Raw genomic sequence first — 26,497 nt, forward strand, 5'->3', positions numbered from 1 at the left:
GAAGCGAAGAAGCTTGTTCTGTGGTTGGATAACTGTGCTGCTCAGAACAAGAATTGGAACCTCTTCCTTCATTTGATCATTCTAGTGAACTCCAAGAATGTTCAAATGGAAGAACTGGTTCTCAAATATTTTGAATCTGGGCACACGTTTATGTCAGCCGACAGCTTCCATGCTGCTGTGGAAGATGCCATGAAGCAAAATCCACCAATCACATACTCTGATTTCAAGAATGCGGTACGAAATGCCAAAAACAACGTTGAAAATATAAATATGCCGACAGTTTTTTTACAAATCTTTTTAGCGTATCTCAATATGTTTTAAATAAGTTGAAGCCTCGACCCTATATTGACAACGTAGTTGTAAAAAAAGGATCATAGGGTAGACGCACCATTAGTGGTGGTAGTACCAGTAGTGGTGGAAACTTGAATTAATCCATTATTTTTGCATATTTTGGTACAAGTTTGATAAGTATCGAACTACCAGTAACAGTATTATTTGATAAGTATCTAACTTGTACCAAAATCTGCAAAAATAATGGAATAATTCGAGTTTCCACCACTACTGGTACTACCACCACTAATGGTGCGTTTACCCTACGAATTCCATTACAGCAACTCTGAGAATGGGCAAAACCAAAACCATTGCAAGATTTTTACAACGAAGCAAGAAAAACAAGTTATGTCTGATGAATTTGATATTGAAAATCATTTAAAAAGACAAAATCAACCAAAAGGGATTGATGATGGAAGGAAAAAATCATTGATTAAAACCATCGTTCCATTAGTAGACGAAACTAAAAAACAATTTTGGATTGAATTACCAGAACAAAACCAGTGAACGCATATTTGATAAACGATCTGTGATGTTTGCTAACATTTTATCTGTAGTAAGAGTAAATATGAGTAAATAAAGTACGTAAGAGTTGATAAAATTGTGTTATCATTCATTTGAGCTTTAAAGTATGGGATATATTACATCTTCTTCCTGCGGCTGCCGATTACTGCGATGGACAAACTGACCTGATATCTTTTTTTTATATTTTTTAAAATGAAACTAGCTAGTTTTTTCTTACAACCTAAAGAACAATGATAACTATAACTATTTAGCGAATAAACTCAAAATCACGAAAAATACATATGGGACTGATATGCGATTCACGGCAGTATCCGTCCGGTGCAAATAAGTTACTGACACCCTGTGGTAAGACGTAGTCCTACGGCAATAACAATATCGTTCAAAACCATATAACTTGTTTTCATGAACATACTGAGCGCATAATTTTTTCGGCATTTAAAGCATGAATGCGGAAACTGATTGATATTTAGGCACATTTTTCGAAGCGAAATATCTTGTCTTGCCAAAAACGAATGCTTTTGTTGCCAAAATCGAACCATGTCAAATTCGAAATCCTATTGTATAAACAACATGCTCGAAACTATTTTCAGTCAAAATTTCAGTTATTATTTTTGCTTACACGGCAAAAAGTTACAAACAAATGTGTGAGTCAAGTTTTTTCGATTGCAGTCTTTAATGTACTCGCAACTCAAAAGTGAAATGTTGAATCAATAAGGTGAATTCAGATAAGTTGTAGGAAATTCGTTGTAGGTATTAGAAATATTTGGACAATGTGGAGTAACTCGGATGACATATGAAAAGGACGTACAGTAGACTCTCGGAAAAGTTAATCGATTGGGGAATGGGTCGATTAACTTTTCCGAAAGATTAACTTTTCCGAGTAGTCCGAAAAATCAGTGAAAATGATAAATACCAAAGCGAAAAATGCATTTCGGGACGTAAGGTACACATTTTTATTGTAATGGAAAGAAAAATGTAGCAAGATCTTTATGAAATAATACTTAGTTCCTTTAAGTAAGTTTAAAATAGTCGGTTACACTAGCTTACTTTTCTTTTTTCGTAGTCTGCGACTACGTTTTGATAATGTTCGCGTTTATTTTTAGTTCCTTGCTATTCCTTCTTTTGCATTTAAAATTCAATCTGAGTTATCAATAATCTTGAAGTAACTATGTGCCCGTATTGTGCTATTGTTGCAACTGTCCGGTACAAAAATTTAATTTAATCGCAGTTATGATGCGACTCTGTATGAAACTGTGAAAAGGCGACAATAAACCGAAAAATGAGAAATAAAGATAGAATGAAAACACACGTGTGTGGACGAACGTTTGGACAACCAATAAATTCGAACTCTCAGAAAAGTTAAGGCAAAAATTAACTTTTTAGAGCGTTGCATGGGAGCTGATATTCGCTTAACTTCTCTGAACAATTAACTTTTCAGAGAGTTAACTTTTCCGAGAGTCTACTGTATTTAAAATATGAAATTAAAACTAACTTTTTCTAAACTAACTTTTTCTTTACATATCACGAAAGCGGCTGCTTTTAGAAAAATAATTATTATGATCATATTTGTTGTACATGTTGTAAATGTAAAGAATTGTTAGACCATTACAAATATTTTATAAAGTTTTTGTCCATCCGATGTTGGGCAACTCCCTTGAGCGGGGCGGGGGTTGGAGATTTTTTCAATCACGCAGAAAATATTAGGCGTTTTATGCATTTTTATTTTAAGTATAATAGTAAAAACAAAATCTATTCTTACTTTTTATGTGTACGTTATCACTTTCCTTGCAAAAACTTAACACATGAGAGACAAAACCGAACTTCCCCTTCTGTTTCGTGCTAAAAGTGTTAACACTCCGTACACTCATTTTTCGAGTTCTTTAGGCTATCAAACTCACAGACAATTGATTTTATACAATTTCTTTGCCCCTCGATTTTTAAAGCCAATTTTGAAGACGGGAGGCGGAGTGACAATAACTTTAAAAAATTGCAATGACTTTATTTGTATCAAAAATCCATCTGAAAAACCATGGGTTCCACTCATGACAGTTCATGAAAGTTGCTTCATCTTCTGTTTCTGTTTCTGTTTGCAGCACAAGGTGGGGCAGTTAGAGCCAAGTCTGTCCAGGGCTGAGATAAGGTGGTTGTGATAATGTTAAAAGAATCCGTGCGGATTACGCTAGCTCCATAATGTATTGGTGATTATGGATTAATGGGCGGAAGAAGAGTGACAGAACTTGGCTTGATATAATTGTGTGCTTGGTCAATATAGCATAAAATGGCTTGTACTTATCTTGTTTTCTCCTTCCTTTGTTTGTTTCCTCATCTTGTTCGTAGTCAATCTTAATTAAACCTGAAGCAGGCTCCACGCCGGCCGTCCTCTCCATCGTTGTCACCAGTGCAATCATCTGTGGCTGATCTCTTGCCTCCCCTCACGACAACATTATTGTTGCCGTGAGAAGAAGCGATAGAGATCAGGCAGAAAAGAAAAGAAAAGAAAAGAGGAATTTTTTAGTCAACATGTTGATTGCAATTTTCAAGTTAGTAATATCACGAGAATTCTATGTCTGTCCATCACCTATGCTACTACCGACTAACTACTCGCTAGGCTGGACGCTACTCATCTCCCAAATACCCATGTCATCACGATTGACCCAGCGCTGTTCCACAACCTATGCTCATTAAAAGCCACAGCCGCCTCTTTATCTACCATCTTTGCAGTATTGTAGCTGATGGCGTAAATTTTCGAATATTTTGTGCGGAATATTATTCAAGAGCAATATTATCGCTCAGAACTATCGAAAAACTACTTGAACTTCCGAAAAATAGAGCAGATGCGATGTAATGGGGACTGGTACTCGCTCGTATTATTCCCGGTGGCATTAAATGCATATTTGTAGCGGTAGTCAACCGATTTGTCGGTATGCTCTTCAGACCGTGGTCAATTGAAATGATTCTGTAACTAAGAAGGGATGATGTGGATCAAAAAGAACTTCACTTGGAGATATGTATATATGCCGTGTTAGGTCTTAAGTGCAAGCTGTCACTAAAGCAAGACTTAATAAGATGTTAACGACGTTGATAATTCTGTGAGGATGGTATTGAATCGAAAAATAAATCCTCATACCACGGCCATATATTATGTACTATGACCACATTTTAGGAAGTGGAAATGATTGAGGACAGCCCTTCGCTATCGCTTGAATCAGCCAGAGAATCGAATACCTGTTTTTACTTGAAGAAGTTTTAACTCTAAAAAGATTTAGTTAGAAATGGAATTTTAGTTGAATGGAGAGGAGCAGGCCGCCGGTGAGTTGCCACCGTTCGACTTGATGGACTCTCCGACAGAGGCTCATCAGCATTAGGAAGGCCCTTGGGAGACAAACAGCGTCATACATGATCATTTTATGTTGTTAGTTGAATACCGTTAACGCGGTTAGTCACAAGACATGCAAATCATTCTAATAAAGGAGGGAAATAAGAAAAAAAAAAAATTATGATTACATCCAAAACAATACAATAGAGGTGACAGTAACAGCAACGATAGCAATATTAGTAATAATAGTAATAGCATAGGAAACTGATCGGGAACCACAGCTACTGATTATAACTTCCTGCCCATTAATAATTGTAATTTGGCAGCATAGGTATAAGAAGAATTTCCGACTCATCATAGAACACTCAAACATATATTCATTCGTACCTATACACCCATGCACACTCATACATGCATACACATGTATACATGTACGTGTGTGTATATTTTTCAGTGCTGTGCTGTCCATAATCGCATAACAGCCACAAATTCTATGGCAATCTCATAGAAAATGTCTCGATTACGCAAATAAAGACATCACATCATTTTTGAACACTCGTTCGTTCTAACTAGCGATACATTTTAATTTTCATGAGTAAGTCAAAATCTCATGAATGGTGGGTAGGATTTGGTTTCAGTTTTCTAGAGAAATTTCTGTGCATACCAGCAATTCATCTAGGGAACCGAGTAAGCCCTCCCGGTGCTTCGGCCCAAACGGATTGAATTTAAAATCAAATCCGTTCGATTTCGCTCCATTCCGCTTTACGAGACACATACTACACATAAAGCTAAATTATGCAATACTACATACTACACATATATCCAACTTAAACTATAAACATTCTACATGCGGAACTAAGAATTTTTAGGTCGTTTGGCCGAAGTACGCGTCAAACCACCTACCCATGGGAGGGAGTTCATGAAAGTTGCTTCATCTTAGAATAATTTTAAAAAGATTGCAAATTATTTCTTTTTTTCCATTTTCTTTAATCGAAAAAGGTAAATTTTAGAAAACATGATTTTAATTTCTACAACTCTTCCTTAGACATAATTTTTGAGCGATCGATAGTTTTCGAGATCTGTTTTTTTCAAACATTATCAACCAGGTATCTTGAATCAAAATGGTGCCAAAATCTGCTCAAAACACTTTTTCTGTTATTTGCTCCGTCTAATAGAAATAATAAGTCCAGGCAAAAACAAGAGGTTGAGTCTCATCCTATTGTCCCAATACAATTTCTATAATCATCTTAATTCTAGAAGCCAGACATGTCATATGTTTTGAAAAACCACTGGAACGCTTGGTAGAAAAGATTTCTAAAAATTTTAAGGTGGCGCTAATGCAAGACAAACACAGGAAAGTGAGACTCTACTATATTCTATAAAATTGTCACCAATACTAGAAAATTTAATAATAATTGATGATAACGATTGATTTAGTTGGCTGTACATTGACTTTTCAAAGTTTAGGTAGAAATTCAGAAATTTAGTCATTCTGTCATTATTTTTTAACAATTCATCTAAAGCGATGTTGATAGATGAAAGTAGGTATTAAAAAAAATACTCTGATTTTTTATACAATTTCAAGAAGATAATAGATATCTAATTTATATAGATGTCTAATGTATAGAAAATATTATTTAGGTTATTGAACAGGGCTATCGTCAGAGAAGGAATAGAATCAAATAATGTTAAAATAAATAACCATCAACCATCGTTTTATTGTATTTTCCATCTTAATATATAAAAGGTTAAACTCAAACCTGTGGTAGCACCTTGTACGGATTCAATATCCCATTCGGATCCATCAGCTGCTTCATCTGGCTCATCAAGGCTAACGATTCCGGCCGTTTGGAATACTTGAGATATTTAGTTTTAAGGAATCCAATTCCGTGCTCGGCACTAACGCTGCCTCGAACGTTCGATGTATACTCGTAGACATACGGCTCCAGCAGTTTGTGAATCTCGGCGCGGTACTTTGGACAAGACACATTGAGATGAAGGTTGGAGTCGCCGATGTGACCATAACCGGTTACCTTGGTTGCCAGTGGTCCAACTCTTTCCCGCACCGCTAGTACGATGTCGTAAAAGTTATCCAACGGAAGCGATATGTCGTACTTGAAACAGTATCCGTCGTTAATTAAGCTGTCCGGTATCAGTTCGCGGAGTTTCCAGATATTCTGAAAGAAAAAATAGAATAAAATTTTCAGTGAAAATAAGTTAATTGTTGAGTCGACAATATTGCTTACTCTCATTTTGGTAGGCTCATTGGTAACTGTGCCATCAAGAACTAATCTTTTTTCCATTGTATTTTCTAGAAAATTGTTAAGTTTTTCCTCATCATGGCTCATGTTGCTTCCGGACGTTTCAATCAACATGTAGAATGGATATTTTTCGATAGGTGATCTAAGAAAACATTCCAACCATTTCATATAAACTCAGTCATTTGAAATTTAGCCTCAACTTACTGTAGATTAAAGTGATAAGTACTGCTCTCTAACGAAGGAGCATCAATCATTTCACACGAGGATAGGATCTCACCGAGTCCTTGCTTAGCCGCAAGAAAAGTCTTTTTGACAGACTCGTAACTGTCCAGTCCCAGAAATGCAACATTCACCGATTTAGAAGCTGTAGGACAAAATATGCTTAGCCGAGTGATTACTCCTAGCGTACCCTCAGAGCCTATGAACAGGTGCTTGAGATGGTACCCGGTGTTGTCCTTCTTGAAGTTGGACATTAAATCCATGATGCGACCTTCAGCGGTGACCTGTAAAATACCACTTTCAAATTATCAAACATAAAAAATAACTAACAGAAGTACCGCTTCGACGCCAAGCACCGAACCGTGAAGATTTCCATATCGAACTAATCTTAAGCCGCCAGCATTAGTCGAAACGTTGCCTCCTATGTGGCAAGAACCCTTAGCTCCAAGATCCAATGGCATAACCAGACCATTTTCAGCAGCTTTTTGCTCCAAAGTTTCCAAAACACAACCAGATTGACACACCAAGATCCCTGAATACTTATCAATTTGTTCAATTTTGTTCATCAACTGCATTGATATGACGACCTCGTCGAAAACTGGAACCGATCCTCCGACTAATCCGGTATTTCCCCCTTGCGGACATACAGCCAGCTTTCGCTCGTTACAATATTTCAATATATCGGCGACTTCATCGGTACTTTTGGGTTTCAAAACCACCCTACTAAAACCACGAACGCTTCCTAAGTAGTCAATATTGTAGCCTTGAATTTCCTCCGGTTGGGTCAACACTCGACTATTGTCGCCAAGAATCGACTCAAACTGTGCTACATCTCGGTCGGACACTTCCGAAAATTGACCGCGCTTTACCGACGGATAGCGTTCCTTCGTCAAAGCAGGGATTTCGCGATGACCGGAAGCAAACTGTCGAAGCGCGACCGTTCGGAAGGAAAGTTTACCGGTTGCAGAGAGAAGCGAACGAAGATGCATGTTTTCTTGAAGATATGTTTTTGCCGATTAATCTGGAGGAGAGAATGGAAATACACAGTTTTGTGGTTGATTAGAATGCCCGTTTTTCTAATCATACTTTAGTATTACGAGAAAAGCTAGCTACGCCGGATTACCGTAGACGCAGGCTATGGTTCTACGATTGAAACTTATTATAGAAAAGATGACCCATCCACATGCAGGTTCATTACTGAAACATAAACAAGCAATTCATGCTATTAAATTAAATTATAGATATGACACGTATCATGCAAAAACTGAAATAAACAAATGTAATGAGAAATTGGAGCAAATTGGATTTTTAATCCAATGCACTGTGGTCCAGAAAGCCAAAATAAGTGGAAAAAATTGTTTACTCAGTAGTTGTTAATTTTAGACTATTTACGTCTTAGCAACAAAATCTTGATTTAGGATGCCGCTTTTTTTGGCATGAGCTATTTTAGGGTGACCCTTAAATTAACCAAGATCCAGAAATTATCTTCAAAACGAAACAAGATAGAGCGATATTTACTTCAACAATTTTATAGCTTGAAGTATTTTGAGTAATATTGCAGAAGACGAAATCCTTCTATCTCGAACCGTTTCCATATTAGAGCGATTTTCCTGAGTCAAGTTAGGGTGACCCTGCTGTTTTGCGATTTTTCTCCATAACTTTTTTATTTTGCCTTTCTCGCAAAACACTTCTTCAGATGACTTTTGAGACTCAATAAGACGCAACTTTTGGTGAAAAAAGAAATTGGCTATCTACTTTACTTCTACACTTATATTAATTTTTATGATAAAAATAGGCCGTTTTCAAATGTTAGTATCTCAGAAAGGTGCAAGTAGAATTAAAATCGGTTGATTGCGTTTGAACGATCGTAATTTTTTGTGTATAATATAAAAAAATTGGAGAGTGGATTTTTGTCTATCTCAAATAAATCAACTTTGAATATGTGTGGTTTTAACATATTTAAGTATATAAAAGTAAATGAGTTGCGCCATAACTACGGAACGCCTTGACTGTTCTTCAGCAAACTTGGCGTACATGTTTCTTGATACAAGTGAATCAGCGCAGGAGGTTGACAAAAAGGGGGTGGTCGCTAAAAAAGGTGGGGGGAGGTCCAAATAAGTAAAAGTGGCTGCGATCATCTTGCATTAAGGGGCGAACCAGCCAAAGGCTGAAAACATCTCAAATATAGAATAATAATAATAATAATATCTTGCATTTGGTCTTTTAGAAGTTGTACAAGTGGCTGGGAGATAAGATGAAGAGCGTGTGAAAAGATGGGAGGGTCACAACTACGGAAGTAGAACAATATAAGGAAGGCTTTGTGTCTCTTTCATTATCTTCGGAGAGACGTACAAGTTGCTGTAGACAAAAGAGCCGCTGACCGAGGAGAACTAATCAAGGGGAGGAGTAGATATGTCTAAATGAGGTCTTTGTTTTTTGTATTATGAGAATTTGCAAACTGAAACGTAGTGTTGTGAAGCCCGCATTCGTGTGGGCCAATTTTGTCTCACGATTTTCTTCTAACGAACACATATGCATGAGTATTTCTTTCGGATTTCTTGTCTGATATTCTCATACACTGCGACAAGTTTTTGCCATAGTGTATTTAGTTATCACCTCCCAGTTGGCCTCGAGGTATGATGCTGGTCTAATAAGCAGGCCGTCATATGTTCGAATCCCGGCTGGGAGAGGCTGTTAGAGTCAATAGGATCGTAGCAACTGGCCCTGCAATTGTCCTGCACTCTAACAGCTGGCTGCAAAGTCTGTCGTATAAAAAAAAACAGAAGGTCAAGTTTCGATAACGGAATGTAGCACCTAGGCTTTGCAATGCTTTGCTATTTAGTTATCAGCCACGTTCGTTGCTTACGCTCGTCATTGTAACCCAGCAGTTGATACCTATCATCGCTCGCATTGGCCCGCACACTTACCCGCGTGTGTAAGCGAGGGTGTAAAATGAAGAAGAAAAGTAAAATCCGTATCCATACATCCAAGTGTGCCGCTCGTGATAACGACCTATGGACAGCTCGTGAGCTTTGGATTCGCGGGCGGGATGTGTAGAAAGTTGATATGAGGCTGTACACTCGCGAGTGTGTAGGTAGCAGAATGTATGCACACAGTGCCAGCAGTTGGTTGGCGTAGGCTTGCGTCAGTGGAGTAAGCTTTGGATGCTATGCTTTTCACACTCGCTCGCCTGAGATTTTCAATCTTATCGAAAACAGATGTACAAGTGGCTGAAAGACAAAAAAATGGTGGCCTCTGATGAAAGGGGAGGTGTGAATCACGGAAATCCCCGTCGCGGGTAGAAAACTATTTAAACTTCTCATTCGGTAGTTCCACTTCATGATACTATGAAACACATATGATTTCATTACTTTGTCTACCATTCCCTCTGTTTATTGGATAGTCTACCGTTTTTAATGTCTAACCTCATTATGAAGTTTAAGTCAACAGACATGAGGTTAAGTTTATACATTCTCTTTTAGATTTGAACCACTCACACAACTTATAACGGTTTAAATACAAGATAATTACAGCCACTTTTACTTATTTGGACCTCCCCCTCCCCTTTTTAGCGACCACCCCGCTTTTGTCAACCCTCTGTGCTGATTTACTTATGTCAAGAAATATGTACGCTAAGTTTAATCAAGAACAGTCAAGGCCTTGCGGAGTTATGGCGCAACTCGTTTACTTTTATATACTTAAATATGTTAAAACCACACATATTCAAAGTTGATTTATTTGAGATAGACAAAAATCCACTCTCCAATTTTTTTATATTATACACAAAAAATCACGATCTTTCAAACGCAATCAACCGATTTTAATTCTGCTTGCACCTTTATGAGATACTAACATTTGAAAACGGCCTATTTTTATCATAAAAATTAATATAAGTGTAGAAGTAAAGTAGATAGCTAATTTCTTTTTTCACCAAAAGTTGCGTCTTATTGAGTCTCAAAAGTGATCTGAGGAAGTGTTTTGCGAGAAATGCAAAATAAAAGTTATGGAGAAAAATCGCAAAATAGCAGAGTCACCCTAACTTGACTCAGGAAAATCGCTCTAATATGGAAACGGTTCGAGATAGAAGGATTTCGTCTTCTGCAATGTTACTCAAAATACTTCAAGCTATAAAATTGCTGAAGTGAATATCGCTCTATCTTGTTTCGTTTTGAAGATAATTTCTGGATCTTGGTTAATTTAAGGGTTACCCTAAAATAGCTCATGCCAAAAAAAGCGGCATCCTAAATCAAGATTTTGTTGCTAAGACGTAAATAGTCTAAAATTAACGACTACTGAGTAAACAATTTTTTCCACCTAATTTGGCTTTCTGGACCATAGTGCAATGGAAGCTCATAACTTCATAATTAGCAATGCCTAAAATAAGTCAATTCCGTCAGTCGTTATCGTAGGAAACAGTTTCAGGTCATTAGCGTAAATTAACTTGCAGCCAAGTTCTAGAAAGGCAACCCAAGAAGCACCATTTGTTGCATGAAGGGTTACGCAACTATAATTTCAACATTCAAATATGGTAAAAGTTCGCATCAGTTACCTTTATCGAACTGTTATGTGATTGAAAAAGCGCAAGAGGTGGAGCCTATATGTAACCAATTGTTACATAGATGTTTTATGGAACATCAATGCGCGTTATCTATCCATTCACGACTACGATACTAAAAGAGATTTTAAGCCTGTTTGCACTCCCACGAAATCCTATGCCGCGTTGTCAAAACTTGCGTGAAAACAAAAACAAAAATACTTTGTTCTCTTTTTTCCTCGCACAAAAACCAAGCATATATGAGCAACTTCGTAATCGCGAATTATGTTTATCCAGGAAACAAATTTCCTCTCTGGTCTCCATGACGAAAATTATTTACATTAATATCCTTAATACGAAACAAAACTTCAGTTTTTTGGGCCTATTATGAGCTATTCTTCATGCCATTCAAAATTTATCGTGCAAAATATTATTTTGCTTTGAATTATTTGATGCGCCTCGTGAAAGTTATTAATTTATTAATTTTCAAATTCAAAGAATTAAACCAACCAGATTAAGAATTCGTTTACGATGGAAAAATGCGGTGTAAAATCGAACTAGATACTGTAATCAAATAATATTTTAGTAAATACCATGGATTCCTGATGAATGTTCGTGTAATTATTGTTAAAATAAAAACATTTCTTCGTTGAAAAATATTTGTTCATAAAAATATGGCGGAATATGATGTTACATTGATTGTATTTGTTTGGTTACATTTTATTAAAAAATATGCCGTAATCAACATGATGCAACATCATATGACATTATTGTTTAGCAATGACATTATAATAACACGATGTTGCGATGAAGTTTCATGTTACTAGATATTGACTAATATATTTGTTACAGCCAGTATAAGTATTGGATAACCCGAATCCAACGTATTAATAACATGAAGTTGCTTATTTGTTGCGTGATTCAATACTGTAACCGGTGAAGTTTGTTTGGAATTTAAACAAGACTTAATAGCAACATGGAAGATGTTGCAAGTGCTGCTTGGGAAAGGCCCCATGTCGCTACCCCCAAGTTGTGGCTGAGCCACATGCCCTGACGGGTGTTGTTGGTTCAAATCCGGTTATAATCCTAGATTTTAGCATGTTCGACCCAAGCACCTTCCAGCATTGGACAAAAGGTAGGAGTCATAACGACTACTTGCTAAGCATAGCTACCAAGCCCCCTCCCCTCACTTTCCGGCTCTTTCCCCTCCACTCCAAAAAATTTTTCATTACTCAGTTCGTTCAACCACAGTTTCTAAAAAATATTAATATTAATGCCTGACCGCATTTCAAGGTCAAAGACTAGAAACACAGTTTGGTCTATAGTTTCTTCAGCAAAGTTGTCAATATTGTAAAAACAAGCAACTTTGCTGGAAAAATAAAATTTCTATCTTTATCGAGTGCTAAACTATAGGGCATACTCTTTAAAATTTCTTTAAGAATTGGTTTTTCATACATAGCTTTTATTAGTTGCATTTTACAAGAATACAATGTTCTAGGCAATTATCGATGCTCTCAAAATACACGTTTTAGCAGAAGACCGTAAATCTCTTGGACCTTTACTTACTAAGTTATCGCATATTCAAGCTTTAAATTGCCATAGATTCACGAGCCCATGGGGTAAAATGGAGCAAGTGGATTTATGAAATCAGTGCTTCATCTTAAAGCTTAAGTCGAATACTATAAACTTGTACAGGTTCCGCTTGTCCCTAACTACCCAAATGAGAGTTCGACAAGCATAGTGGCGACTCGTCTACATGTTCAACCTGTTCATAGGACAGGCAACATAATTTAACCCGACAAAATTGTTTTCATCACTCGTTCATGATTTCGTTTGCACCGACGCATATGCAATACGAATAATTCGGTAAATTATTAGTTTAGTTTACCTGAGCAGGAGCGAAGAGTAAAATAATATCAAAATGTGTTATTGGAAATCGAATAACTCGTATCAAAATTTGGTCTAGTTTTGGCTGACATAGTTGGTAAAATAACAAAAAATAATATCAAAATTTTACTCCTATAAGGCCAAGAGAATAACTACTTTTGTTATTTGAATAACAAAGCAATAACATGACTGTATTCAGAGTTTAGAATAACATATTTTAGTATTATTAAGGTATTGAATAACAAATGCAGTAGTATATGAGATATTAAAAAATCATTTTATAAAATATTTATAATCTAAAATCTCTTTAATCAATAAAAATAATTGTATCGAATGTCATTTTAAGGCCAAAATGAGATATGATAACAAAATCAGTAATTACCAATGTTTCTCCAAATCTATTCAGTAAAAAAATATACCATTACAACACAGTTTGATATTATTTTTATATAATTATGCTCTTCGCTCTTGCTCGGGTACGAAGCTGATGATCAAACCCGTTCAGCACGACGTTTAAACTTGCTTTAGAGATCTCAATGCACAAGCATACCAACACATTATTCCTGGTGTTGATTCTTGATACTGAATTAGTACCAGGAACAATGTGTTGGTACGAAGGAAATAAAAAGAGAATGGGAAACAGCTTTTACTCGAAAGCGCGGACGCATTATTGTCTCATTAACTTGTTCATCTTCAGCATTGAACAACTATGGCTATGGCCTGCGCTTTGATTCCATTTTATTTAGTTACGAAGCTAATGAGCAAATTGGAAGGTAAATGGCTGAATAATGCGCTTCAGTACCACCAAGAGGTTCCACAGCCTCTTATTCAGCAACTCCTATCTCGACCTCCTCGTGTTACCATCCGAGATACGTTCCTTAGTGGAAATCGGACAACCGGTGGAAACTAGGGTCGTATGCGGACAGAGAAGGGGGCACTCATGCGAAGGCTGAAGTGTAAACTCTCCGCCTGCAGGACGGTTCTCTTGACTCCCAGGAACCAAAGCAGAGGGTCCAAAGCCCCTAAAGGAGGTGGTTGTAATAGCTGTTATCCATGGCTATAATGTAAAAATTTGAATGGATAAACCCCTAATTCAAGGCGTGACGCGACCCGTGCCTAGGGATGAATGGTGGAGGGGGTTCTATAAATTCTCTCGCCGCAACGGAGCCTGTGGAGTACCAGGGCGCCCTCCACAGCAATTTGCCCTTGCTGCATCAAGCCGGTCACTGATGCAGTGGATGATTTCTTACCGTGCAAGCTCTCTCTGCCGAAAAACAAAGAAATGAATGAGGTGGAGAGGAGAGCAGGGGAGGAGCAGGACTTGAACGATGCGCTAGCAGAGGTTCAGTCCTGATCCTCGTCTATTCGCAACACGCCCACTCGTTGTGAGTCGGCAAACGAAGATGTGGCTCCAACTCTCTACTCACGGGTCGAGATTCACTCTGCCTGATCTCTGACTGTGTGCTGGAGGGTGGGCTGAAATAAAAAAAGAGCCGAACAGTTACGGCCAGTAGGATGGCTGTACAATCGCTCAAACAATCTATAAAACGAATATATAACGTCGAGTATCTACCCCTAGGTTACTCAAAAGTTGCAGAGTCTCAATAAGAGAGATCTCAATAAGCTTACCGATCTTGCGACAGGACATTATCCGAGTAAATATCATCTTCGGAATCTCAGTTTCGTACAAGATGATATTTAACCTCGGAACACTTGCTCTGCTATCGTGGAGCACAAATAGTACGCAGACTGCAGTATCTCAAAAAGGGGAGATCTGGTCGGCGTCGCCAGTCAGGATACTAGGTTCATAAACCTAGTCATCCCTGATTGGCACATGTCTCGCTCCAGCTACCAGCCTGTCACTTCCTCAATAAGTGTTAGGTTAGCTTGAAGTGTACAGTAAAATAATGAAACGGAGCATACCACAATAGTTCATAATGGACGCAGTAGTAAGAGTACCCAACAGAGGAGAAGAGAAGAAGAAGATCATTTCGTTAGCAAAGTTCTTTGTCTTTATATTTTCCATAACTTTGCCGAAGAAATCATGTGTCTATCTACGAACACAAAAAAAATGAACGTGTATCGAGCCTTTAGCGAACGCGAAACGCATAAAACGTATACTTGTCGTACTCACATTTGGGTGGTTAGGGACAAGCGGAACCTGTACAAATTTATAGTATTCGACTTAAGATTTAAGATGAAGCGCTGATTTCATAAATCCACTTGCCCCATTTTACCCCATGGGCTCGTAAATCTATGGAAATTTAAAGTTCGAATATGTGATAACTTAGCAAGTAAAGGTACAAGAGATTTGCGGTCTTCTGCAAAAACGTATATTTTGAGAGCTTCGATAATTGCCTAGAACATTGTATTCTTGTAAAATGCAACTAAGAAAAGCTATGTATGAAAAATCAATTCTTAAAGAAGTTTTAAAGAATATGCCCTATAGTTTAGCATTGAACAAAGATAGAAATTTTATTTCTTCAGCAAAGTTGCTTGTTTTTACATTATTTACGATTTGGCCGAAGAAACTATGTCTATATTTCCTAACACAAAAAATTATTTTCCTATTTTCAGTATAGTAAGCGATGACTAACTTTTGACAGATTTAGATTAAGGGGGATATTCATACGAACAAAAGTGCGGAAGACCTTAAATGATAAAATGATAGTAAAAGACACTAGGAAAAAAGTTCCGCTTTTCACCCTTTTGGACCACTGTGGGCTGTAATTTTGTTATATGTCACATCTAAGCTCATATAAAAAACAGGTCAATTAGATTTTTTCCCAAACTTTCTTTGTTTCTTGGGGTCCAAGATGACATCTCAAACCTAACCTTCTCTAGAATCGAGAGAAAGGTGCGTTGCGGTAATATCGCCGGAAATAGTCAACCGATCCCACCCTTAATCAATGGTAACGTACGGAAACGTAGTGGCTTTGATTTGGCGGTGGTCACTTATAAATCGGTTCAGTGGTTGCCGAGTAAACTAATCAATAAGAGGTGCATATCGGTCTTACCCCCAGGGGGTGTCGGTTTCAGCCGCACTATTTAATGATCGCTACATTTTTATTAGTTTCAAAAATGATCATTTTTTGTAAAATAACCGTTCGGAAGCACCGAGACTCTTCGTATCTCATAGAAAACGATATAAACAATGACTCTGTGAGGAAGAACTCACATTATTTACTCTCAGATCTTACAAAACCATAATTTCTCTTATGGTGTCGGTCTTACCCCTATACCCCTAATCGATTTTTTTTCAGCCTGCAAATATTCTTAATCTGCAGAAATCTCCCTTATAGTTTCAAGTTTTATTCTAAGCCCAATTCAGTTCTCATATCAAGCTCAATTTCTTGTCCAATATCCAGTCCAGTTTCAAGTAAAATGTCAATTTTAATTTTAAATCTAATTCCATGTTAAGTTTAATTCCGATTACAAGCTCAATTCTAAGTCTTATTTCAAGTCCAATATCAATTTGCCGCTATATCATTCAAAAAAACTAAGCATTTTACTGAATCTTATGCAAGTAAATTTGAAAGCTTCGTCTTCTGCTGTTAAAATTCGACTAAGACCGGGTTTTTAAATTTCAGGCAGAGTTCGCATGTATCCCTTGGCGGATGAAAATGGTTTTTCCAATTTTTTCGTGGTTCTTCGATAGTACGGATTAAGTCGTGTTGAACTTATTACTTTCTAAGAAAGCATTCTCATTAGCTAGCATCAAAATAATAGAAAAATCGACTGCAGTCTGCAAAACAAGTGGCCCTTAATTGTATAAAACTTGGAAAATCTTTTTTTCTCTTTGGAATGTCCATAAAACATGTAGAAAACATTTGATTTTATGTAAGAGAATACAAATTTTACCTTTGTTTTGATATGAATATTATTTTTCAGGCGTTATCTGCTCGTTTTAATTTGTGCTAACTGTGCTTACGAGGTCACTTTCAGATATTTACAATTTCAGTCGATAGTTTCACAACTGGATTATGTACGTAGAGAAACGAAAAATATTCAAGATACATTTTTTTACGTTGAAGTTTTTTAGTAGTCTTTCAATCAATAAGTAAAGTACTTAACGGAAACAAAACGGTCAAAACTGACTAATATTCGTGAATGATCAAAGATTGAGGGGAGGACTGTACCATATATCTCGTTTCCGAATCGCAGAGATAACAGAAATGCTATAAATCATTATATTATTGCAACTTTTATTAAGGCTAAAATTGGCAATTACCATAATAAAGCCATGACTCTTGTAAATACCAATAAGTAGGCATTCATATCAATTAAAACACTTTAGTCTTTCATTTCAAAAACGACTACCAATCCGGTGCAATCTCTCCCCTTTCTGCGGATGCTCTCCAATTGGCCCGATCCAAATCGGGGGGATCCGTAAAATCAAATAAGCGCGTGCTTTTGCCAGTACGAGTATCCGGCGTACATGACTGCATCGACCATCGCCATCGAATCGAAATCACTGTTGTACGAACTACGGACGGAGCGAGCAGGCATTTGGCGCGCGCGTGTATGCGATTCTCGTACGACGGTGTTGGTGCTCCTCCAATCGAAAAACCATCGTGCCAGTGCGCAGTGAATAGAGCAGAACAGTTTTACACTGATCTACAGTGAATGGTTTTCATTGACTTCGCGACTGCATGACTACTGGTTGGCATAAAAGGGGGGAAGCTTGCCACTAGTCGAGTGAGCGATTTCGTGGGATGATTGAACTGTGCGCATGAGTGCTTGTTCGTTGGTTCGATGTGTCTCTCCGGTTCCCCCATTTTGCATATCCGGTTGCTAATAAAACCGAACAAGAGAAACTATTTCTATCGGTCGCCATTGCCATATCGTTCCCATCCGAGCTCTTGTTCAACTTTTAGGGAAACCAGAAATTCAAATTATTTTATAGATCTTGAATAAATTTTGTAGTACAATACAAAATTAGAACTAAAATTATATAAATATAAACATGCAATAACAGGAAAAGAAAATATATTAGTATTCAAGTATGCGACACTAGATTGCGTAATATACAATCTGACAGATATTACCCAATACAGGTATACCTCTATAGTACGTACCCTCGTTAGTACGTACCCTCGATAATACGTACCCTCCATAATACGTACATTTTGCCTCGATAGTACGTACGTTTTCCAGCAATGACTTTTTTTCCCGTTATTAATGATTCTTTTTATTTTCTATATAAAGCACAAACTTTTTTATGAATATTTTTGAGTCAATACAAGCAAATACGAATTCAATAATTGTAAATTTTTGAATAATATCAGTTAATATTTCTATTATGTAAAAAACATTTATTTCGAAAACAGTTCTTATATAGTAAAATAGTCAAATATACGCTCTAATAACAGTTATTTTAACATTCCGGGCAGAGTCATCGTACCTATCGGCACTAGGTTTTGCAGATTTTTGCTTAGAGAATTCACCTTTTCTGCGATTCGCAATCTTCCCAACTGCGACAGGGGGATCAGCAGAGATTGTTATATTCGTTCGTTTGCAGATAATGTTATTCAAATACATGTAATACGATTACTGTCCATAAAAGTATAACTGTCCCATATTGAAAAAAAGTGAAGTGTGGAAAAATGAGACTGCAAAAAACTGACTAATTCATAAATATATAGAGCACGGGAGGGTATTTTCAGCCCATTAAGCGATGGCATCTATTTTTTCGACCTAAGGCCTAGTTCTAGTGGAAGAACAAGTAGTTTTGACGTTCTTCGAATAAAAAATAGTAGATTACTTACAGTCTTGAGAAAATAGTTATAACGTATTAAAATTGTATGTCGGCAAAGTATTTTTATTGGCGAAAGAAAAGGCAAATAGGCTGAATTAAGAAACCTGCTGAAAATAGAAACCTGCTGAACATAGGATTCCATCCCATATCCTATGTTGTGCGTCATTATACAAGAATTATTTTACTTTCTTCGGCGGATAAATCACGTTACACTAGTGTAAATGCCAAAAAACTCGATCACGCACAGCTCTAGGCGGACTTTATCACCAGGATTTTTTCGGATTATCGACTGACCTCATGAGTCATACTCTATAGACTAATTTATTGTAGTAGAATAATTGAGAACGGAAGCTTTTTGTTTTTAGTGTTTGTGCTTGTTGATATCTCAAATTGATCTACGTATAAATCTTAGTAAAGGGATATTTCCCATGCGGCAAAATTTGTTATTCCCTGTTATCGCCGAAAAAAATTGTGCCTGTGTGAAATCTTTGGCGACTAAGAAATTTTTTGTTAAGTTATTATCACACTTAACAGAGGCGGAAAATTATTGTTACCTCAACTGGCAAAAGGAAAATGTTTATAATGGACAATATCACTATGGGATAGTTATGGTTTTATTTTGCATATGGAACAGTTCAAGTTTGATATTTTTTGGAAAATTTTTTGAACAAAATCCATCTAAATTACCATCTAAAAATCCATCTAAATAAATAGTTTTTTGACGTGGGACTACGTCTTTGTTTACTATACTGGGACTGGGTAGCACTTTGCGAAAACGAAAATAGAAATGTAACGTTTGAATGAAAGATTTCAAATGCTAATAACTACTAAACTACTGAACGAAACTGGACAATTTATATGTCGTTGGATAGATAAAATGACCAGCAATTTTATAGGGGGTGAGAGAGCAATTTTAAGGGGAGCGTAAGACTCAAAACTCGAGCACTAATCAAGCAAATGGCACCAAATTTGGCATGCGGGGGTTTTTGGAGGGATGAATTTATTTATTTTATGATGGTTTGAGACCGCTCACCCTTGTGGTACCTTTATCTCCATTTCAACCTTTATGGTGCACACAAGTGATTTTGAAAAGAAATTTCTATACCTCAAAGGTTGCAGGCGTTCTACTTATGAACGCCCGTCCACGTATTTTGAAAGCCACCATTGCATTAAATGAAGAATTGAATCTGAATATTTCACTCTTTTTTTTTAACCTTCCTAATGCATTAGAAAAAAGTTACATATTATGCATTGGGGTCGAAAACGACCCAAGTTTTGAAATGGCTCTCATTCATCCATTTTCAATCCGAATTTCGTTTTCTTTACCTCGTTTGAAAGCTATGGCCAAAAACTAGTACCCAAGGTATGTTAGGGAATATTTGTAGACTGATGGCCACTTCTGCGTCGGTTCCGGAACACCCACTACCAGGTCCCGGGCGACATTTTCATATTTTGAGGTAATTCATTTTGCGGCACATCAAATCACATTGGCTTAATAAAATAAGATTAATGGAAGTACAATGGGGACATTTTGGACCCAAACGGCCATTTCCCCATGAGTTCCGGAACATCCGGTACCCGGTTTTTAAGGACAATTTTGAATTTTAGGATGATTTATCTTGCGACACGTAAATTGTATCAGCTTGATAACATAAGACTATTGAAAGTATAATAAGGACATTTTTAAGGCAAGTGGCCACATCAGCATTGGTCGCGAAACATCCGTTACCCGGTTTTTGGGGACATTTTTGTATTTCAGGATAACTCATCTTGCGACACATCAAATCACATCAACTTGATTAAATAAAACTGATGAAAGTAAAATAAGGTCATGTAGAAGGCAAACGGCCACTTTACCATCGGTTCCGGAACATCCGGTACCTGGTTCCGTGGGATATTGTTGGATTTTGAAATAATTCATCTTACGGCACATCACATCACAATGCCTTGATCATATAAGACGGTTACAAGAGCTATGGGGACCATTTAAAGACAAATGACCATTTCATCATCGGTTTCGGTTTATGAGAACATTTTTGGATAGGATAATTCATCATGCGCCACATCAAATCACATTGGCTTGATAAAATAACACTAATGGAAGTACAATGGAAACACATTGCAGCCAAAATTACCATTTCACCATCGGTTCCGGACTATACGGTACCCGGTTTGGGGGACATTTTTGGATTGCAGGGTAATTCATCTGCCCCGAGTTACCCCGTTTTATGGTTCATTATAAATACCGGATACCGGATTATATGCGACAGACGCCCCATTATACTTCCATTATTGTTATTTTATCAACGCGATGTGATTTGAGGTGCCGCATGGTGAATTATCGCAAAATCCAAAAATGTCCCCCGAAACTGGTACCGGATGTTCCAAAACCGATGGTAAAGTGGCCAGTTGGCTTCTAAATAACACTGTTTTACTTCCATCAGTGTTATTTTATCAAGCCGACGTGATTGATATGTCGCATTATGAGTTATCCTAAAACACAAAAATGTCCCCAAAAACCGGGTACCGGATGTTCCAGGATCGATGCTGATGTGGCCACTTGCCTTCAACATGTCTTTATTATACTTTCAATAATCTTATGTTATCAACGTGATGAAATTTGACGTGTCGCAATATAAATCATCCTAAAATTCAAAATTGTCCTTAAAAACCGGGTACCGGATGTTCCGGAACCGACGCAGAAGTGGCCATTAGCCAACAAATATTCCCTAATATACCTTGAGTGCCAAGTTTTGGCCATACCTTTCAAACGAGGTAAAGAAAACGAAATTCGGATTGAAAATGGATGAATGGAAGCAATTTCAAAACTTGGGTCGTTTTCGATCCCAATGCATAATATGTTACTTTTTTTGCTGTAGCTCTTCTAGATGTTGCTGAAAGCTGAAACTCCCCCACAATGCTAATTTTCCAAAGTTAGGAAAAGTCAGAAAATTTCAAGTCTCTAGCTCGTTCCGTTACTGAGTATCAAGCTTTGTAAGTATGCCGATGGGTCGAAAACGACCCCAATGCACTAGGAAGGTTAAACATTCACTTAAACAATGGCACACACAGATTCTTATAAACATACATATGCCAGAAATGCAGTTTATATTAGTCTTTGATCTAACGATCTTATATAGTCTTACGTCACTCTTTCGTACAACCCTTAGGGCTGTATACCTTGAAGTTTTTAGGTAAATTAGGATATAAATAAGCTACTTGCATGTTTTTCTTAAAATCGATAAAAAAAATCATATGGGACAGTTATACTTTTATGGGCAGATAAGCAGCCTCATGAGATCATCTCTAATTTACGCCACCTACAGCTGAAGCTCCAATTATTCTGGTTAACTATTTTCTGTTCATAGCACTTACTCAGCTTATTGTGCAGCATATAGATACTGGAAGCTCACTCGATCGATATTAGCGGAATTGGAATGAAATATATGACGGCTATTGAGTTTCATGCTTCCTCATTTCAGCTTATATTGACAACTACGTACCAAACGTTGACCTAGATTTATTCGGTTAAAATATGTAAATTTTCCAATTGAGAGAGAATTTGGAAAAAAAATTAAGTGTTTTGGGATTCCTTTTGCTTTAATTTTCAACTGTTTTTTAACATTCGTAGTTCTATTTCCAAAATAATTTAACTAAGGTAATTATTTATTTCATAATATATGAAAATTTGGAAGTTTTAGACAATATTTAGTATAATAAAAATAATACTTTACGATAAAAATTGTGATTCGATAGTACGTACGCTAAACGATGCGCGGGTGTACGTACTATCGAGGTATACCTGTATTATTAATTGAACATGGTATATAAGGCTGGGACGCATACCTTCGCAAGATGAAATTGAAAATATACTTCTCAAAATGCATAATAATGCATCGTCAGGAATAGATAGACTGGCTATTGAATTATTCAAATTTTGACGGAAATGACATCATCGGTAAATACAAAATTGTGCTATTCAAGTTCCTGAATCATGGTTATCAACGTTACAAGTACCAATTCCGAAGGTTCCAGCACTAAATTCAGTTGATGATTAACGTCGAATAACATTGTATGCATCTGTATATAAGATTTATACTGCCATATTATTAAAAAGATTAACAGAAAAATTATCACCAATGATGTCATATCAGATGGGATTTCAATGGGTAGGAAGTGCATCAGATCAATTATTAGTATTACGTAGAATCCTAGATGAACGTTGGTGAGAGAGTAAAGCAATAATATTAATATCAATAGGACACCATACGAACCGTTGCTTTTTCAAGAGATGGCGCTTTTCTAGTGGTAGTAAAATCAACATTTCTCACTTATCTATGTTTACCTACCTGAAAAACAATCACTAATCATATTTTATTTGTGGCACAGTTATTCTGTTATACTTAATTTTCATGACTTCTGCCTAATTTTGATAAAAAAAACAATCGAAGAGGCGAACCAGCCGCAGGCTGAAAACCTCTCTAATATAGAATTAAAAAAAAAACAATCTTTTCCTATACCTCACCATACTACCATCCATCCGAGAGCCCGGAAAAGTAATTTGATACCGTGGGATATTAGGAATGTATCACCTCCCAGTACTAGAATACACGGGAACTTTAACTTAAGTTGTGTCACAAAATTACCTTATCTTGGATATGTGATAGCGAGCAGCTTAACGAGAAATAAAACGACTGCAGATCGTATCAAGAAAGCATATAAATCTTTTCATACACCAAGGATTTTTAAAAAAGCATAAATTAAACTGAATTGCTTAATTATTCCGGTATCATACCGGCGGTATGTACTTACTCTATGGAAGTTTCAACGGTTCAACGGTCAAATGCTTCGATCACTTTGTAAGAATGATGAACAATACAATAGTTCAGAGAATTAACCGCTATGCAACTTTTGGAAGAAAATATTTTATTGTATTATATGTTAATTTTCAATGCACTATTATACTACACTAAAGTAACCAGATTTTTTTTTATGAATGCGGGACATGTTGAATGGCTTATTTGCTTAATCACTTCGGTAGTAAAGATGGGATCATTTAGAAATTTGGCACTTTATTTTGGCGATAGCGGCGCTCCCAGTGGCCGTGGATGCTAGCTTTTGGTAGCGTGTTATTTGCAAACAGTTCTGCTCGGTATATTTTTTTCACAGTTTAAAGGTAGCCTGGTTTCGAGATATTCGTCATGCAGGAGGAGAAATGAAAGTTATTGTCTGCAGTAACCTGCAGAATCCATCAGCGTAGGCTCGGGAGCTGGCGGGATTGACGGATTATCCTAAAAGAGCTGTGGTGTGAGTAATTGAGGCGTACAAAGAAACTAGAGATGAGCGAACGTTCACGAGCCGTTCAAATGCACCAGTTCACAAGAAAGAGCGTTCCTAAGAACGGCTCTTGAAAAAGAACCACGGTTCGTCGAACGCACCCAACTGTGACACGAAGTTTAGTTTGTGAATCGTAATCTGCCGAACTGTCAACTTAGCGAACAAACCGGACAAACGAACCGTGAACCATGCGCCGCTGATTTGAATTGGTTCGCAACAGAAAATGAACAGTTCAGAGCCGCTCACACGAATGAGCCGTATAGTGCCGAGACAAGACAGTGCCTCCTTGCCTGTTGGTATACGACCTTAGTTTCCACCAGGATATGTTACCAAATCTCCGCTAAGAAGGTTCGTATTCCGGCTGGTAGGGTAATCAACCTATTTTGGACCCCATCTGTAGCCGTACATAATTTGGACACTAACAGCAAAATCAAATGGAAATGTCCAAATTATGTACCGCTGCAGATGATGTCCAAAACAGGTTGGTTACCCTATCACGAGGAAGTGGAGATAGAAGTTGCTGGATAAGAGGTTAAGGACCACTATGAGGTCTGTGTTGCACATTATTCAGTCGTTCACCAATCGTTTCTTATCCACCAGTCATTTTGACTGGTTTTGGTATAAATAGGTATATTTAAAATGCTGCTATATCTAGTGTTAAAAGCATGTTTGCGGAAACTGATTGATATTTAAACATATTTTTGGAAGTGAAATATCTTGTGTTGCCAAAAACGAATACTTTTGTTGCCAAAATCGAGGCATGCCAAATTCGAAATCCAACTGTAAATGCCTATTCATGTGTGATACAAGAAAAAGCGAACTTTCGAACGCATTTATTGCTAACAATTTAATTGCTTGGTGGGGCCGTCTTACCCCGTCCTCCCCTATAATGTAATGATACTACATAAACAACCATGATTTGTTAATTTATATTGAAAAATACTATGCACATGCAAGATTCTCGGTGGCTTGAAATCCATCTGAAAATAAAAATCAGGTACAATAAAACGAGCCAAAATAGTCCCTAAGTTGATAAGCATTTTCTCTTATCAACGCTAATATGCAGAGATATAGCGCCCTACACGCTTATATTCGTATTCGATTACAAAATATTCGATCGATTGAGTTCAGATTTTTTAATCGAGCAAAAAAATGCGTTTTAAGTATTTTTACTTAAAGTTTAAACGTGAGAACCAAATCAATTCTTTCTTTTAACATACACGGTATTATTTTGCAAAAAGAAAGACAAAAATGTTAGAAATTTTTTTTGCCGATTTTCTGAAATTCCGTTGTTCGAATTTCGATTTCTGTTTCGTGTTAGAAGCATTAACTCTACTCGTACGATATGAACCAACCCACGGCTGAAAATCTCGATAATAAAGAGAAGAAAAAAACTACTCGTACACTCATTTTTCGAGTTTTCAAGGCTGCAAAATTGACGTATATAATATAAATTATTTTTTTGCCCCTCGATTTTTCAAGCCAATTTCCAAGGGGGGGGGGAGGCCTGACAAAAATTTTAAAATTAATTTGCAATGGGCTTAGGTATATAAAACAAGTTCTTATGAGTACAACAGTTGAGCCAAATAGTTATCATACCGCCAAAAATTTGCACATTTTATTCAAATGCATATAATTTTTATGTGTATAATTGCACAACCTATTCATATGCGTATACATAATTTTTATGTGTACAGGCCGGACTCGATGATCCGGGGATTCGATTAACCGGGGATTCGATTATCCGGGGATTCGATTATCCGGGTTTTTAGACTCGATTATCCGGGTGAAAAAAAAATATTTTTTTTCGCTGATTTATTTTAAACCCAAATGTTATAGTTTTCATGCTACATGATGATTTCAATCAGACAAGCATTGATTCACCTCCCTAAAGCCACAAAATTCCTTTCTTATATCCCTTTTATCGGCGAACAAAACAAAAATAAATCCTGCGATGATGAAATCAATTTTTTTACTTAAATATCATCATCACCATCATCATTATCATCATCACCATCATCATTGTAATCATAAAATTGCAAAAAAGGAATTTTATGACTTTAGGGGAGATTGATCAATAATGAAAAAAAAACATTTATAATACCTAAATATTGAAAAACATCACATGCAAAAAATAATGTTGTATCAAAAAAAATCATTAGTTGAAAAAGTCGTAAGAAAGGATTTTTCTGACTTTTGGGAAGATAGATCAATAATAAATAAAACATTTCTGATACCTAAAAGTCAAAAAACTTGACATACCAAAAAAAAATTTGTACCAAAAATGATGATTCGATTATCCGGGCTGAAAATAAAAATGAGCACCCGGA

The 26,497-nt window shown here is 36.8% G+C and overlaps 2 protein-coding genes across 4 annotated transcripts in view; both read right to left on the reverse strand.

Annotated features, from left to right (window-relative positions):
• The window catches only part of LOC128744182 (D-2-hydroxyglutarate dehydrogenase, mitochondrial-like), a 64,231-nt gene that overhangs the window by 11,396 nt on the left and 26,338 nt on the right, over positions 1–26,497 (reverse strand). The gene's annotated exons all lie outside the window — the stretch shown is intronic.
• LOC128744181 (D-2-hydroxyglutarate dehydrogenase, mitochondrial) overlaps positions 5,883–26,497 on the reverse strand; it is a 46,753-nt gene continuing 26,138 nt past the window's right edge. For 2 of the 3 annotated variants that reach the window (XM_053841002.1, XM_053841004.1), the window contains exons 2-5: positions 6,990–7,672; positions 6,637–6,935; positions 6,418–6,574; positions 5,883–6,348 (exon numbers count right to left, since the gene is read on the reverse strand). In XM_053841002.1, coding sequence (XP_053696977.1) covers positions 5,926–6,348; positions 6,418–6,574; positions 6,637–6,935; positions 6,990–7,640 — 1,530 coding nt within the window. In that variant the 5' untranslated portion in view covers positions 7,641–7,672 and the 3' untranslated portion in view covers positions 5,883–5,925. Of the gene's footprint in view, positions 6,349–6,417; positions 6,575–6,636; positions 6,936–6,989; positions 7,673–7,748; positions 7,849–26,497 lie in introns of all 3 variants that reach the window. The other variant, XM_053841003.1, reaches the window with a different exon arrangement.

Source organism: Sabethes cyaneus, chromosome 3 (assembly GCF_943734655.1).
Source record: "Sabethes cyaneus chromosome 3, idSabCyanKW18_F2, whole genome shotgun sequence".
NCBI lineage: Eukaryota > Metazoa > Arthropoda > Insecta > Diptera > Culicidae > Sabethes > Sabethes cyaneus.